Source organism: Populus nigra, chromosome 12 (genome assembly GCF_951802175.1).
Source record: "Populus nigra chromosome 12, ddPopNigr1.1, whole genome shotgun sequence".
NCBI classification, from domain to species: Eukaryota; Viridiplantae; Streptophyta; class Magnoliopsida; order Malpighiales; family Salicaceae; genus Populus; species Populus nigra.
The window spans coordinates 3,953,577-3,971,425 of record NC_084863.1 but is presented as its reverse complement, the minus strand read 5'-3'; the positions used below and the strand labels follow the sequence as shown (position 1 = coordinate 3,971,425).

The 17,849-nt window shown below is 34.0% G+C and overlaps 1 protein-coding gene across 1 annotated transcript; it reads right to left on the bottom strand.

Annotated features, from left to right (window-relative positions):
- Positions 1–2,503: 2,503 nt before the first annotated feature.
- On the bottom strand, positions 2,504–4,172 carry LOC133668990 (tyrosine decarboxylase 1-like). Its single transcript, XM_062089008.1, has one exon. It carries the CDS (start codon positions 4,139–4,141, stop codon positions 2,657–2,659), a length of 1,485 nt encoding a protein of 494 aa, XP_061944992.1. The 5' UTR covers positions 4,142–4,172; the 3' UTR covers positions 2,504–2,656.
- Between the last annotated feature and the right edge of the window lie 13,677 nt (positions 4,173–17,849).

The following is a 17,849-nucleotide window of genomic DNA, read 5'->3' as shown; positions in this document are numbered from 1 at the left end:
TTTTTTTAATATTAAGTTGGTAGAGAATTTAGCTTTGTAATTTTTTTTCTTTTTATAAACATAAAAGCTAAATCATGTGGTGAAAGCATTGTATCTTTCCTCACAAAACAATGTGTATTGCTACAAATCATTTTGTTCAGTCTCTAAGTTTTTTATCACCAACACAACTTTTTTTTTCTGCAATGAAATATTGGCTCCATCATACCTTTAGTTTCTATTACTTATCTGACATTGATTCATAATTATAACACTATCAAGTATATTTATTTTATAAGCCTATGGTAGCGCGCGGACATGCCATCCGTACATAAAGCTAAAGGGTGTGGGGAATTTACTGTTCACCCACACCTAATGCACTGTGGATTCTAAAATTATCTTTGTCGATTTTATTTTTTTAATATTGAACTCGTCAAAATTTAACTTTATAATAAAGCTTAATCATGTGGGAAAAGCACTGTAACTTTCCTCACAAAACACTGTGGATTGCTAAAGTGTCTCTCCACATGGTTTTTTTTCCTTATAATTGCTTTAAAATTATCTTTGTCTATTTTATTTTTTTAATATTGAGCTGGTTGAGAATTAGAATTATAAGTAATTACAAATAAGGTTAAATCATGTGGGGAAGCATTGAGCTTTCATTACAAAATACTGTGAATTGTTACAATGTTTTCAACATGGTTTTTCCCCCTTTTTTATTAGATTTTTTTTCTAAAATTGTCTCTGTCGTTTTTTTTAATATTGAGCTGATTGAGAATTTATCTTTTTAATTTTTTTCTTTAAAACACTGTGAATTGCAGCAGCGTTTTCTCACATGATTGTTTTATGATTTTTTCCAAAATTATCTTTGTCAATTTTATTTTTTTAAATATTGAGTTGGTTAAGAATTATAATTAAAATAAAGCTAAATCATATGGGGAAAGCGTTATAATTTTCCTCATAAAATATTGTGGATTGCTACATTATTTCTCTAAATGGTTTTTTTATGATTTTGTCTAAAATTTTCTTTGTCAATTTTATTAGGGAAAACACTGTAGTTTTTCTCACATTGCCAATTGTTACAATGTTTTTTCTCATGGGCTTTTTTCCTTCCAAAATTATCCTTGTCGATTTTTTTAATATTAAGTTGGTAGAGAATTTAGCTTTGTAATTTTTTTTCTTTTTATTAACAGAAAAGCTAAATCATGTGGGGAAATCACTGTATCTTTTCTCACAAAATACCGTGGATTGCTACAAATTATTTTTTTGAGTCTCTAAGTTTTTTTTATCACCAACACAACTTTTTTTTCCGTCATTAAATATTGGCTCAATCATACCTTTAGTTTCTATTACTTATCTATCATTGATTCATAATTATAACACTATTAAGAATATTAGACATGCCATCTCATCTTTATTAAAATATGACTTGCCTTTAATTGGATGAAAAAACTTTAGCCTAATGGTAGTAGGCATAAAGGCAAGAAATTCTTTATCGATCTTCACATAGCCTACTTCCACGGAGTCAGTAATTAAAGAAAACTGAGCAAGAAATTCTATTTTAATTCTGTTGGAGATTGTGATGTTGAAACCATTGATATAAAATGAAACCATTGATTGAAATGCCCGAATGAATATGACCAGCCAACCCTAGAATTGGTTGCTCTTGTGTGTGTGTGAGAGAGACAAGTTTGACGAAAAATCTCACTAGATTTAGGTTTTTTGTAGGCTGATGGACAGACAGGGAGCAGATTGAGACCGTTGGACTTGGTTTCACAACAACCTGCAAAACAAGTTTTATGTTAAGATTAAAAAACTCTTTAACGTTTATGTTAGCAGTGATGTAAGAGTACTGAAGCTCTTAAATACCGTGTTATGTGTGTTTGCAGTGATGTACTTTTTATTTGATGGATATTTATATATCCATGTTTTATGATTTCTTTCCTAATTTTCAACTCCTTTTCTCTTCAGTTTTAACTCTTCAATGGTGGCTAAGGTTTTGTTACGAAAGAGAAAGTAAAAGAGATATAAGGCTAGGTTTTTAAGTAGGTTTTCCTTCTTCTTTTTCTCTTTTCTTTTTTTCTTTTTATCTCTTTTTATGGTAGCTAGGGTTTTTTTTTTCTTTTTTACACAACGCCTCCCACATTATTTACTCTTTTATTTATACTACTCTACTTAAGAATATTTATTTTTACCCTTTATTCTAAATATATCCTGAGAATATCCTTATTGTATATTTTTTTTTTGTCTTTTATTCCTTTTTACTTTGCCCTTTAGATTGAACTATTAATCTTAAAAAAAATATTAGCATAAGATAAAATCTTATATATAAAAAAACACTGTCTCACTCTAGCCTTACTCTTTTACTACCATATGTTTCTGAAGATTTTATTCCATTTCTTTAAGCGCCACTTAGAAAACATACTCATAATGCCCTCTGAAAAAGGCTGAAAACATAATACGAAATTAAAAAAAAAAAACTGCATGGAAAGGTATTATTGCTATTTAAAACAGATGTCTGCCTTAAGCAGACTTTGTTATTTAAACATAGCAATTTAAATATTGCTTTCAATAACAATTACGAACTTAAACATAAACTTCTTGCTGAGATCAAACCACGGACAATTACAAAATTATTTTTAATAGTTTTATTAGAGATAACATGTTCTGCATCATTCATTCATTCTCCAATAGCACCTGTTTCTTTGACAAGATCTGCTGCCTTTTCTTGAATCAACTTCCACAAATCATCTACATGTCGTTCTTCAGTCAAGGTTGATCCGATCGCACAGCGTATGATAAACAAGCCACCAACCACCCCGTGAGTCATGAATGCACGACCACTTTCATTCACTGCAGCTAGAAGCTTACGGTTCAATTCCAAGCCCAGGCATTCATCGTTGTGCTTGAGCCTAAAACATACCAGAGAAAACCTCCTTCGCACCACCACCTCAAACCTACTGTCTTTAGCCACCAGTGACTCAAACCGCTTAGCCAAGTTCACATCGCTACGAATATGGCACATAAGGTTTGCTAATCCATGCCTGCGAATCACAATCCAAAGCTTCAGAGCTCTGAATCGCCTACTCAATGCAATTTGCCAATCTTTGTAGTCCACGACGTCACTTGATTCACTGGCATTGTTCCTCAAGTATTCTGGATCACTGGACAGTGACTCGATTAATAAACGAGGCTGCTTAACCCACAAGCAGCAACAATCCATGTTAGTGAGTAACCATTTATGTGGATTCATGCTCAACGAGTCTGCAAGTTCTACTCCATCCAGGTAATGCCTGAATTCAGGGCATATGCATGCACTACCTGCGTAAGCTGCATCAACGTGGAACCATAGATTATATTTCCTGGCAATTTTCCCCAGATCCATAACAGGATCAACAGCTCCACATGCTGTAGTGCCTATAGTAGCGCATAAAAATAAGGGCACAAATCCAGCTTCGATATCATTTTCAATTGCATCTTCCAATGCTTGAGGTGATAACGAAAATTCCGATGAAAATGAGGTAGAGAGGCATCGAAAATTAGAGGATGGAATTCCAACTAATTTGACGCCCTTAAGTAGAGTTGAATGAGTTTGATCAGAGGCATAAACTACCAGCTTCGTAATGTTTTCAGCTCCAATCATTCTCAAGGTCGCGTCTCTTGCTGCAACTAGGGTGCAAACTATAGCCTCACAAGTGCTACCGTGCAAGACACCACCTCCGTTTCCTGAGAACAAAAAAGTAGATGGGAGCTTGAGCATCTTTCCCGTCCAGTCCATTACAATGGATTCCAGTTCGGTAGCAGCAGGAGATGCAATCCAGTTGAAGCCAACAACATTAAGGCCTGTGCAGAGCATCTCACCAACAAACCCTGCGGTGCTTGCATTTGCTTGGAAGTAAGCAAAGAAGTTAGGGCTTTGCCAATGAGTGAGGCCTGGGATAATGCTATCAGTTACATCTTTGAGAACATCTTCTAAGGATTCCTCGCAATATGGGGCAGTGTCTGGCAATTGGGTCAATAAGTACCCTGGTTTCACTTGGCTTTGAACCGGGTTGTTTTCAATATTCTTGTAATAATCAGCAATGAAATCGATCACCATTTTGGAATCATTGGTGAAACCATTTGGGTCTAAAGGGGAGAAAGTGTTTGTGGATAGAGAACCCATTTATTTCGGATAGATGAATGGATCACTTCAATTTTCTTCTCTTCAAGTGTTTGTGGATTTATCATGAGTAAAAGGGTGGTCTTTATAGGAGATGCTCAGTGTATTGCCTAATCCATAACTGCTGCGTTTTTTTTCTAACTCAATAATAGTGTGTGGTTATAAGGAGCATTTCAAACTCAATAATAGTGTGTGTGGTTATAAGTAGCAGCTGTGATTTGGTTAATGGGACCCACTAAAAAAGAGGTTTAATTGCACGTTCTGGTGAAACAATTTTTCATGCTTCTCATCCTGCTGCGTTTTTTTTCAATGGAGAGTGACTCTCCACTCTTCACACGTGAACAGTGGAGTTACTCTCCACTGTTTTCAACGGGACCAGATTTGGTTCAAAATTAAATACATTAAATCAAATTTGATTCAGTTAAAAAAATTTAATTTTTATTTTTATTTTTAATTATGTTTTATTTAAAAAATTAAAAGGAGATCACTTGATCACATAGTATTTGCAGAATTTGATTGCATTTCCAATTTTATTCTTGTCGGGTCCGACCCAGTTAAAAAAATTCAATTTTTATTTTTATTTTTAATTGTGTTTTATTCAAAAAATTAGAAGGAGATCGTTTGATGACGTAACATTTGTAAAATTTGATCGCAATCCCAATTTTGTTCTTGATGATATTTTACCTGATGTTGTTGTTGCGCGCTTCAGAAACCATGAAAAATATAGTCCTTGTTGGATAGATTTCATACGTAATGAAAGTGCACATAGTTTAATAGAACAATAAAAAATATTTGATATCAATATTATTTATTTTATAATGTAATACCAGTCGTTAAATCTACAATATTTAAATTAAAAACCATCAATATTAATATATATTTTTAAATTATTTTATAACTTCATTTTGAAAAGCATTCTTTAAACCAAATACATTAAATTATTTTTTGTTCAACCTCAATTTCAACCACAGGTATAACCAAACATATATTTTTTTAAACCAATCTCAACTAAAAACATTTTTATAAAATAAATTTTTTAAAATCATAACTACAAAAGCTATCACAGTACCAGATACACTCGAGTGTTTATAGATTTATCATGAGTGGAAGGGTGGTCTCTACATGAGAATGCTTAGTGTACGACCTGATCCATAACTGAAAAATTATATATATATATTTGGTGGTCAAAATTTGTCACTCCATCTATTAAAAAAGACACAACTCGAACTCCCCTTTTTTACTAAAAATTTGAGTAAACATGCACATATCATGTCAACTTAAGTTTGAAAATCAAACCTTTGCTTATGAAGAAGAAATTGAGGGCGATATAAAAAAAAAAAAATTCCATGTCACATGCTCCCATTCTGTCGGTGATGTGGGGTAAATTCTTCTCATGGGCAAACACGGACCACTAGTGGCATATATAGAATAAGCCTTTATAAAAGAAATGTACGAGGTCGCCATTGTTAGGCGCCTGCCAAGGTATTTTTATATCTTTTAATTAAATCTTTATATAGCATAATAAGTTTAAAATTAGATTTGAGATTACCAAATTAAAAGAGAAAGAAAACAACTGAAACACACGACAATGTCCATTTTAGTATAAAAGTTTATGTGGTTGTCAAAAGAACAACCAGACTTTAGTCATTGCATGGACAAACAGGAACCACTAATGGCATAGGACGCGCAAAATGGTAAAAGCTCTAGTGGGCCAAAGAATATATCTCGTGTTTTTTTTTAAAAAAAAAATCCTAATTTTTATTTATTAAAATATATAAGTTAAATATATTTTAGTGCTTAATTTCTTAAATAATTTTTAATCAGGTCACACTTTATTAATTATTTTAATTTAATTTATAACAAATAGTTCTTAATATATATGATTTATAAAGTTACTAATATGTTGATTCAAATATAAATTGTAATTCTAAATAAATTAAATTAAATAAATTAAATAATTTAATTTATTATCAACTCAATAATTAATTAATTTATATTTGAAGATAAAGTGCACTATCTAGTAAAATGTTATGATCCCTTAAATATTAAGAAAGTCATAAGTGGTTTGACTTAACCTTTAAGTGACTAGTTTTTCAGTGTAATTATTATCTCTTCATTAATAATGTTTCAATTTAGATATTTTAGCAAAGAGTGTGTCTGTCATGTTAAATCATATTTGTTTGCAACATTATAGTCATTAATTCTTTGAATAAGATTTGAAACTCTTTTCAAATCTCTCTTAATCACTCAAATACCTTCATATAGTTTATGTTATATCCAATGTCTATCCATTTGTTACCTTTACCAAGATAACGTGTAACAAGATGAAAACATAACACTCCCTGTATAAAAATAACTTAGTGATCTCAAGTCTAAGGATAACTTACAGAACCATCACGTGGGTCTTTCTATAGACACAAGTGATATTTTCATATGAAATTCTCATGCGAGTCAGTTCAATGTATATATCTTATGTCAAGCACCTACATATTAGTTCTAGGCATCCTTTATATCTTAGCTTATGAGAACAACTGCTTCATTTCATAAAAAAAAAAGAACATAATATATACAAGTCTTAACGGTTCTAATAAATGTCCAATATTTAAGAGAACATCGATAATGAACATTTTAGGAACAATGTTTTGATGCAATAGGAATCTCATAATTATAACAACTTTATAATTTCTTTTGCAAGATATTTTTATCTCATGGACTTTATGTTCACTCTATATTTATAAATCAAATATTATATTTATTAATCTAATATTATATGAATATTAAAGATAAATTAAGTCTTTATTAATAATAAATATGTATTTGCATGAATGTAATAATGTCACGTGTAACCAACCAATTGGTTACGGGACATATTAAACTAATAGGTTGTAGATAAGATAGATTTGGGCAATGGTTGTACTGAAAATTAGGATGTGATTTTGTTGGAAATGCTGGGTATGTTTGCTAGATTTGTGGCGCTGTATTTGCTGGATTTGTATTAGTGTGTTTAGTCAAAATTTGTGTTTTAGATTGCTTTAATTTTGGTTATTTGTTTGTTTGTTTGTTTGAATATGATGGTGAGTTTTGTACATAAATGATGTATTTGAGTTAGTAATGTGACTAGAAATTTTTGTTTACTAGAAATGGTAAAGAATTGTCGAGAAAATTTTGTAACCTACGATCTTGAATTTGATGTTTATGGTGGCTGGAATTGGCAAGGAAAAAGGGAAATTTGGCTTGATGTGATTTTTCCTAATACTATAGACTTTTTGTTATGGTTTATGTACATATTTGGATTAAGATATTTGATTAATGGAAATTTGGTTGGTAGACTTGAGATTTGATGCTTAACATGTTCAAGATGATCTTTGATGATTTTTCTTGATCGTGTGTTGTTACCAGCTGAAGGAGAAGGAGAAGAATGAATTCGTTTTAGGAATTCAAACGAAGTAACCGTTGCAAATCCTTACGCACTATTTCAATTATAGTCAAAATGCACCGTTTTAGTTTTCCTTCTTACGGTTCCTAAGCCTTTGTAGAAGGAAGAATGTTATATAACAAACACAAAAGAAAAGAAATGAGAAATTTATGAACTCCTATATTCTTAGAAATTTAACAAACTGGATTCTCTTCTTACTTTAGTATCAATGGTTGAACAATAACCACCCTACACACCCATTCACTCCATCTAACCTCCCTAGTAATCATTGGATTCCCTCCATATCGGCACCATTAGTTTCTCACCTGTACCAAGTGATATCAGAGGAAGCAATCCACAGACTTCCACCATGGCACCATACACAAGGGTAGCAAATTTTAAACACATTGAGGACTCCATTGCAGCGGTCTTACAAGATAATAGCTAGAAGTATGAATTGATGGCAGACTTGTTGAAAGGACAAAACGCTAAATTGGATCAGACCATCGAAAACCAAGATGCACATATTAGAGACATCAGAAGCCTCATAGGAATTATGGAACAATAGTTGGAATTCACCTTGCAAATACTCTCTCAACTCCCCAGCAGTCCAAGTTAAGGCAAGGACAAACAAGCCTCGAGTATGGAAGGAGCTGATTCCAGAACCAAGTTCTTACATGAAGATAGGGTACCATTCTATAAGGTACACAAAACCAAATATTTCTTTCCAACTTTCAATGGGGAAGATGTGCACAAGTGGCTTTACAAGTGCATGTAATATTTCGAGATGGAAAATGTTGCTGAATTTGACAAAATGTGAATAACGTCCTATTACTTAAAAGGAGTTACTCTTTACTGGCATCAAATTTCTTATGGAGCATAGGAAACCAAGGACCTACTTGGGAAGAATTTGTGAAAGCTATATGTTATAGGTTTGGAGGGCAACCTCTTGAGGAATTGATGGAACTTAAATAGTTGGGAGACCTAGAAGAATACATCCAGGACTTTGATATCCTGTGGAATAAGGTTGAGATCAATGAAATACAGTCATTGGTCATCTACTTAGGAGGCCTAGATTTGGAGATCAAGAACACAATTAAAATGTTTGACCTAAGACTCCTAAGCATGCTTACAATCTCGCCAGTTTGCAAGCCAACACTCTAGCTTACCAAAAATCCTATAGTTTTGAAACCCGGACCGGCCTGGCAGGTCGACCCTGGACTCGACTGACCCAGGCATGGGACCGGTCTGGGTCTAAGCAAAAACCTGCCTGGGAGTTGGCCTGGCAAAACCCAGTCGACCCGGGACCCCGCCAACCCGGGTAAACCCGGCTAAGACCCGACCTATTTTTTTATATGCATAGAGGTTAAATGATGTCGTTTTGGCCTTCAAAGGCCAAAACGACAAAGATGAACGATACACTAAAGATGCAAGACTTTTGTTTCTCTTCATGAATCTCCTTCTTTCACTCTCTTTTCTTTGTTCTTTTCCTTTTTTTAAACTCGCAGTTCTTGATTGGGCATCGATTAGCAGTTCTTGATTCAATCATCAAGATTCAAAACTCCCTTCATCTCCCACCATTTTCTCAACAACCCCAAAATCATTTAAAGAAGTAAGAGAACTGATACATTACCCGAAGAAGAAGTGCACTTGTTCTAGTTATGATCACCACTACTTCTCTTTCTCTTCCCCGTAACAAAAGAAAAACTTTGATGGTTTAGTCCCTTTGGTGGTGGCTGATGGTATTTACTGTTAAAAGGGTTTGAATTTACACTGATAACTTTTATGTGTTTTGAAGTAAACCTACGGTCATCAAAACACATAGGAAGGGAAAGAGAAGTGCTTTTAAAAAGTTTCAAGATAGTTTATGTCTGAAAAACAAAAGAAAGAAAAAATGTGCGAAACGGTGGGTTAGGGAATTTGGAGTGGCTGTTTTTCTTGTTAAAAAAATATTAATGTATTGATAAGAAGAATGAATTAAAAAAATATATAGAAAAAATATTATAATTATATAAGAATGAATTAAAAAACAAATTTGGGTTGACCTAGGCAACCCATTTGACCCGTGACCTGATCATTGGACTGGGTCGATGATCGAGTCAGGTTTCAAAACTATGAAAAATCCTCTAGTTTAGATAGAAGATATTCTACCACCAATGCCTTTCCATCTCATCAGATTACTTCTTCTCCACCACCAAATCCCACAAAGAACCCAATAACCCCTCATACTACCATACCAAAACCAAACCCAGGTCCCTGAAACATTACCCCTTCCAACAACACTTATAGAAACCCCATTAAACCCACAAAATCTATCAAAAACTAAGAATTCAAAGAAAGACGGTTGAAGAGGATGTGTTTCTGGTGTGATGAGAAGTTCATTCCTCGTCATACGTGTCGAAACAAAAGGTTATCTTCTCTAAGTATAATGCAAGAAAATAAAAGATTCATAGAAGGTGAGATTTTGCCCCACATATATCACTGGATGTGTTGGAGGGCACAGTGGGGCTTAATATAATGAAGGTAACAGAAAGGTTGGACAGGAACACAATGAGTATTGTGATAGATTCAGGTAGCACACACAACTTCATCAACTCTACGGTAGCTCTCAAACTCCATCTCCATTTAACCACTATTAAGCTAATGATTGTGCAAGCAGCTAATAGGGAAAGGATGGCCTGCAAATCCTCATGTAAGGGACTCAGGTGGAAGATGCAAGGGATTAGTTTCATGGCAGACGTGTTCATCATTAAGCTGAGTAATTGTGGGATGGTGTTGGGTATACAATGGTTATCCTTGTTGGGTGATATATTGTGTAATTACAAACACTTGTGGATGTCATTTGATTGGCAGGGGCAACGAGTTTTGCTAAAAGGGAAAAATCTACCCAAGTTACAATATATTGAACTAGAACAACCAAGTTATCTAGTTGGAAGCCACGACTACGTAGATGGGTATCATTTATGTAATCTACAGATGGTAGAGGACGAAGATGGTTCGATCTCCGGATCCTTGGCTACTTCACCCCAGCTCCAGAGTAATGCAGAGGATCAACTACAGAGTACATTAGCAGACTACCAAGACTTATTTCCGGAACCAAAAGGGTAACCACCATCCAGAACCAATGATCACTAGATTCCTCTGAGAGAGGGAGGGAGGGGCAGCAATTAACTTGCGGCCCTACAGATATTCAGGCTTGTAAAAAGACACATTAGAAAGAATGGTAAAAGAGATGTTGGAGGCTAAAATTATAAGAACCAACAACAACCCATTTGTGTCCCCCGTGATACTTATCAAGAAAAAGGATTCCACATGGAGGTTGTGTGTAAACTATAGAGCTTTGAACAAACTTACTATTAAAGATAAGTACCCTATCCCAATGATTGAGGAACTATTAGAAGAATTAGTGGGAGCTGTCATATTCTCCAAGATTGATCTCAAGTCTAGTTATCACTAAATTCGAATGGCTTAGGGGGACGAATTTAAAACAACTTTCAAAACGCATAGTGGCCACTATGAATTCTTGGTTATGCCTTTCGGACTAACCAATGCTCCAGCCACATTCTAAAGTATAATGAACGAAATCTTCAGGGAGCACCTACAGAAATGTATCCTAGTATTCTTTGACGATATATTGGTGTATAGTCGGACACCTGCAGACCATTATAAGCACCTAGCTATCGTCCTCGACCTGTTAAGAGAACACCAATTGGTGGGAAAGGCTAACAAATACTTCTTTTGTAGTACACAAGTAAAGTATTTGGGCCACATCATCTCAAAATATGGAGTAGCTACTGATCCTCATAAGATACGGACAATTGTAGACTGGCCCTTGCCTAAAGGATTGAAGCAGCTAAGGGGCTTCATAGGGTTGACAGGTTACTATAGAAGGTTCGTCAGGGGTTACGACAGCATAAGTAAGCCGTTAACTCATAGAGTGAGGAGGCTACCACCGTATATAATTTGTTAAAAAGGGTAATGACTAGTGCTCTGGTCCTAGCACTATCAAACTTCAACAAACCATTTATAGTAAAGACAAATACATCTATAACCGGGGTAGGAGCAGTTCTTATGCAAGAGGGGCGCCCCATCACGTTCATAAGCAAATCCTTGGGACCAAAACAACAAGTAATGTTAGTCAACGAGAGAGATATATTAGCCATCCTCCATGCAGTTACTAAATGGAAACATTATTGATGGGGGCGCCACTTCACCATACACACAGATCATATAAGCCTGAAGTACCTTTTACATCAGAAAATGACTACCCATGCTCAACATCTATGGCTGGTGAAATTATTAGGGTATGAATATGACATAGAGTACAAACAGGGAAGGGAGAACTTGACAGCTGATGCCCTCTCTAGGATTCCCAGCAATGAATTCTATGCCCTGACCACTTTTACCATTTCCTCAAATGTAATAGCTGAAATCAAGAACTCAAATGAAGACGATAGTACCATTCAAAAGATTATCAATGCTCTACAAATGTCTTCTAGCGCACATCCTAGCTATACTTGGGTGAATGATCATCTTAACAGGAAAGGAAAAGTGGTGGTAAACAAGGATCCAGAACTGCGACACAAGCTCATTTCTATGTTTCATAACTCAGCCATAGAGGGACACTCAGGCATGACAGTAACATCTAAGATTATTGAGGGTCTATTCTACTGTAAAGGACAACAAAAACACATCAGGTAATACATCAAGGAATGCATTACCTGCCAAAGGAACAAGTATGAAAATGTGGCTAGCCCTTGACTCCTACAGCCACTACCCATTCTTGTCGCCCCGTTCATCTACATCAATATGGATTTCATAAACAAATATGATGTTATCATGGTCATAATGGATCGTTTCAGCAAATATGTGCATTGCATAGCCCTAAGTCACCCTTACTCTGCTTTAGGGGTGGCCAAACTATTCATGAATAACATATATAAACTAAATAGGCTACCAGCTTCTATAACTAGTGATAGAGATCCGGTATTCTTGAGTCGATTTTGGAAAGAGTTGTTTCACAGTCAAGGGGTCAATCTCCACCACTCATCAGCATATCATCCTCAAATGAACGGCCAGACATAAGTCGTTAACAAATGTATCGAGCACTACCTGAGATGTATGACAGGTGATTGCCCTAATCAGTAGGTTAAGTGGTTGTCTTTAGTTGATTGGTGTTACAATACCAATTACACTCAACTATCAAGATGACTCCTTACGATGTATTATACAGGGTTCATCCACCCTTACACATTCCCTACTTTCCTAAGGATTAAGCCGTGAAATCAGTGGATGTGTATTTGTCCACTAAGGAGGAAGTGATTAAAAAGGTTAAGACTCATCTCCAAAGGGCTCAGAATAAGATGAGCATGGTGGCAAACATAAAAAGAAGTGATAGAAGTTTTGAAGTTAATGACTATGTCTACCTCAAGCTTCAACCATACCGGAAACAGTCAGCAACACATAGATCCTCATAAAAACTAGCTACAAAGTATTACGGGCCATACCAGGTGATTGCCAAAATAGAAAGTGTGGCCTATAAGCTTGATCTGCCTCCTACAACTTTGATTCACCTAGTGTTCCATGTATCCTAACTTAAAAGGCATGCAGGTAATCATACAGTGCATGGCACTCCTCCTACGACGCCGCAAACCCCTGTCCTGCAACCCCGAACCATATTAGAAAGGCAAATTGCAAACGACAGAATCAGGCCATTACTCAAGTTCTAATACATTGGGAGGGTCTCTCCCCTACTGACGCTACATAGGAATACATTGATGAATTGAAGTGGAGATTTCCACAATTCAACCTTAGGGACAAAGTTGGATTCAAGAAGGGGCAATTGTTTCCCGTTGAAGGAGAAGGAGAAAAATAAATTTTTTTTAGGAATTCAAATGAAGTAACCGTTGCAAATCCTTATCCACCGTTTCAATTATAGTCAAAACGTATCGTTTTAGTTTTATAATAAGTATCACTTCAATGTATGCACCGTTTTAGTTTTTCTTCTCAAGGTTCCTAGAGCTCTGTAGAAGGAAGAATGCTATATATTTACGTGCATGACAAACACAGAAGAAAAGAAATAAGAAATTTATGAACTCTTATATTCTTAAGAATCTAACAAACTGGATTCTCTTATTGCTTTAGTATCAATGGCTGAACAATAACCACCCTACACACCTACACACTCCATCTAACCACACTACACCTACACACCCATTCACTACACCTAACCACCCTACACCTACACACCCATCTAACCTCCCTAGTAATCATTGGATTCCCTCCAAATCAGCTACATTTGTTTCTCATTTTGTACCATGTGTTGATCATGCCCTTGTTTTTTTTTGTGGTTTTTTGGACATGAAAATAACAAAGAACTCTTCAATTTTTTATTTTTTATTTTCGTTTTTCATACAAGCATGGAGAACATGTGCTTCCAAAGTTTATAGATTTTTTCCGGTCGGTATCTGACCTAGAAAAATCCAACGAAGATGATAGCTTTAAAAATAGCTCACAATTGAACCATATATTTCGTTGGGACCCAGCTAGTCAGAAAACAAATTTGTACCATAGTAAGCATTCGTTACTTTCTCCCAAAACAATTTCAAACTCCTAAACACAGCTCACAATTTTCCAACCACCGATTTCGATTTCGAATTAATACATTCATATATAAATGCCTTTTCTTCAACATTTTTTCTTGAATTCAAACCTGATGCATTTGGTTAGTGTTCTCAAAACATATGAGATAAAAACGTATTTGATTAAATAGATGAAAATATAAATAAGTTAAAAATAGTTTTGAAATGAATCTTTATTTTTAAAAAAAATATATATAAAAAGGCATGTCCTTTATTCATTATTCTAGTTTTTATATATATTTCAAGACAGCAAGAAACAGTACTTTGTGTGTATTTAAAACCCAAAAACCTTGAAAAATTCATATGTAAAAAAAACATATAAAAAATTAAATAGAACACAGTGCGGCACTACATGCCTTTTAAATAAATAATAAGTAGAAGAGTAATATAAAAAGTTGATAATAGCCCAACAAAAACCTTGAAACTTAAGTTATTTGAGAGAATGAAAAAATAGATTATAAGTGAAGACAAGTGTTATGGTACATATGTATAAACAATAAAAGATTGTTCAAAACTCAAACTAAACAATTAAATTTAATATACACATATGTTGTAGCCCTGTGATTTTGTTGATCACAAACCATAAGAGATTTGCTAATAAATCTACAAGATACGCAGGTGAAATTGTTTGATGAAAGATAATTGGGCCATTGATCAGAGTATGAACTATTGCAAAGCCGAAGAAAAACTCATGATCAGATCAGGTTCATAAACAGAACACTTGCAGTCCATGCCCATATATAAGAAAACAACCAATTCAAGCCACTAAAGGGCATACTAGCAAACTGGATGCGGATAGATTCAAGGTTTGGATCTATAATAAAGAATAGAGCAAGGAGAAAAAGGAAAGAAGAAACTATATGATCAATCTCACATATAAAAAGAAAATATTGCAAGCAAGAGAAGATTATACCGGTTATAAGATTAAAACCTAGGGTTAACACTAGAGATGAGAAAAATTAGCAGCTTATCCAGAGATTGTGAAGGATTGAAATGGCAAACTAAATGAAAATTTTGGGTCATCAAGCCAAGCAGGGCCGGAGTTAGAATTATTTGTTAGGGAGGGCATAATTAATATAATAAAATATAATATTTATTTTACTTTATTGTATATGAGTTGTAAAAAAAACCTGTATAATTTAGTTTTATTCAAATAACTTAATATAAACATATAATGATCTTTGTATAAGGTAAAAGGTTCGAAAAAATACCAAATTGAGTCAAAGTAACGAAGTTAATTTCATCTTCATAATATATTCATCACTTTAATGTTGTTGGTCTTTATATCTATCAAATATAAACATACAAAGTATTTAAGGAACATTAGCTAAAACGAAACATTATTTATGTTCGATAAACTTTGAAATAAAGCAAAAAATAATAAAGAACTATTCTCACTAATCAACGCGAGTTCTTTGTAAACTTAGGCGCATTGGAGTTGCTCAACCATAACTTTAACATTACACATTGGAGTTGGTTCACTAGGCTGCGAGTTATCAATATTTTTTTTTTAAATCAAATTCTTTTTATTTTGTTCATGGTTCAACCTAAAATCAAAACATATATTGTGAGAAAAAATTTATAATTTTGGTGATTCTGCTAAAAACAAAACATAAAAAAATCAAAGTATAATCAAAACAAACCAATAAAATATATCTAATTAATTAAAAAAAAGCACTATAATAAGAATTCAAAAAACAATTGGTAAAATTAGCAGATCTGATAAAAAAATGAAGCAAAAATGGTAGAATTATAAAAAAAAAAACCTCATCAAATTATTAACAAACATCCAAAGCAAAATAAAAATAGATTTAAAATTTAAGTTACCTTATTTTGTTTGATGAAAAATAAATCAATTGATGGCTCTGCTTCAATTTTTCTGTTGAAAAATTTTACTTATGATTTATATTTATATTTTTTTTTACTTGCTACAGAATTTATTGCGTAAAGTAATGATTTTATATTTACAGGATTTATATTAGGGCTACGTAAATTAATTTTAAAAAAATAAATTGAAAAATCACACTTAATTACAATAAGAAAACTCACCTTTGTAGAATAAAAAACCTCCTCCACACTTAATTATCTAATAATATATATATATATATATATATATATATATATTACAAGGGCGGAATATTTTAGGGGGGGCCAGGCCCCTGCTTGCCCCCCCTTCCTTCCGCCCCTGAAGCCAAGAATCATGGAAGAGAACTAATGACTAGAAACTAGTGTATATAAAGCACACTAGGTGCTTGTCAAAATGACCCAACGAAAAATTAGTTAAGACATTGATGTAAGGATTTAAACAAAGATAAAACAATTGTCAAGGTTAGAGGATCCATTAATGGTATTTCAAATAAGTATAATATAAACTTCTTTTATTATTTAACAAGAAATTACACACAAAAGAGGTTCCAATCATATTATAAATCATTAACATTGTCGCACGTGTGCATCGTCGCGACGATCGTTCACCCTCTCAGGTATTTTATGTCAATTTGGTATCTGGCAAATATAGGGAGCCAAGGAATTCTTGTCTTTTATCAGTGGAAAAATAGAATGGGAGTCGCCACCTAGTTTTTGGTTACTAGGAACCCTAACTAGTTTCAGAGATCAGGTACGGAGACTGGTTGCGTAAAGGAAAGGTATTAGCACCCTAAATACGCCCTACCTAAGGTAAGCTGCATTGTTTATTTGTTTCATATATGCTAAGGTTTCATTAGATTTATAATTGTTGGTCTGTCTACGGTTTAAGAAAAATCCTCCTTGGTAAGGAAGTCCTTATCTTATCGGGTAAAGTCTAACCATTCTAATGTCTATAAAAGAACTACCTTTTTAATATTGGGAATACGTTTTACGTATAAATTCGTAATCCCAAACATTAAAACAAAACAAAATATTTTTTTGGATTTTTTTGAAATATTGGTCAAGTTTTCGTGACCTTAATAAACTGGTTATTAAAGCCAAAATACATACTAAAATATATATTTTTTTGAAGTTTTCTTTGTTATATGAAAATACATTATGGTTTTTTTTTTAGTTTTGAGAGACTGGGCTGTATTCATGAAAATAAAATATTTTTAAAAAAAAATCAGGTATTTTAATATTGAATTTATATATTTACGATATAAAAATACTGATCGATTTTAACTTGTATAAGGAACACAAATCATTATGACAAGACATAGATAAGCAAGGATCCTCGAAGTGAAAAAAGTATAGCCGCGCTATAGAAATATAATTAAAAATAAACTAAAATATTCATATGGTTTTGATGTTAAGGGTTGCTGTTCAGTGAACAAGCGAATGGGAAGATGGTTAAATTTCTTTAAAAATATATTATTATTTAAAAAAAAATGGAACTGGCCCAGATTTGACCCAATTATATGAGCTGGGCCTGTATTGACCAGCTACAAGGCTGGGCCCAGCCCAGACGTGTGGGTAACTACTTAATTATTTGCTCACCACAGTAACTACTTAATTATTTGTTGCAGAACGTGAGTCACGTTCTGCATGCAAATGAAAGAAAGGAAAGAGCAAATAAACTAGGGGCAGCGGGGGTGAGGAGGTTACCTGGAGCGGCGAGGCAGTGCTGTTGGTGGTGGTAGCGGAGGCTAACGGCGGCGGTCAGGTGGTGTGCTGGCAGTGGATGGCG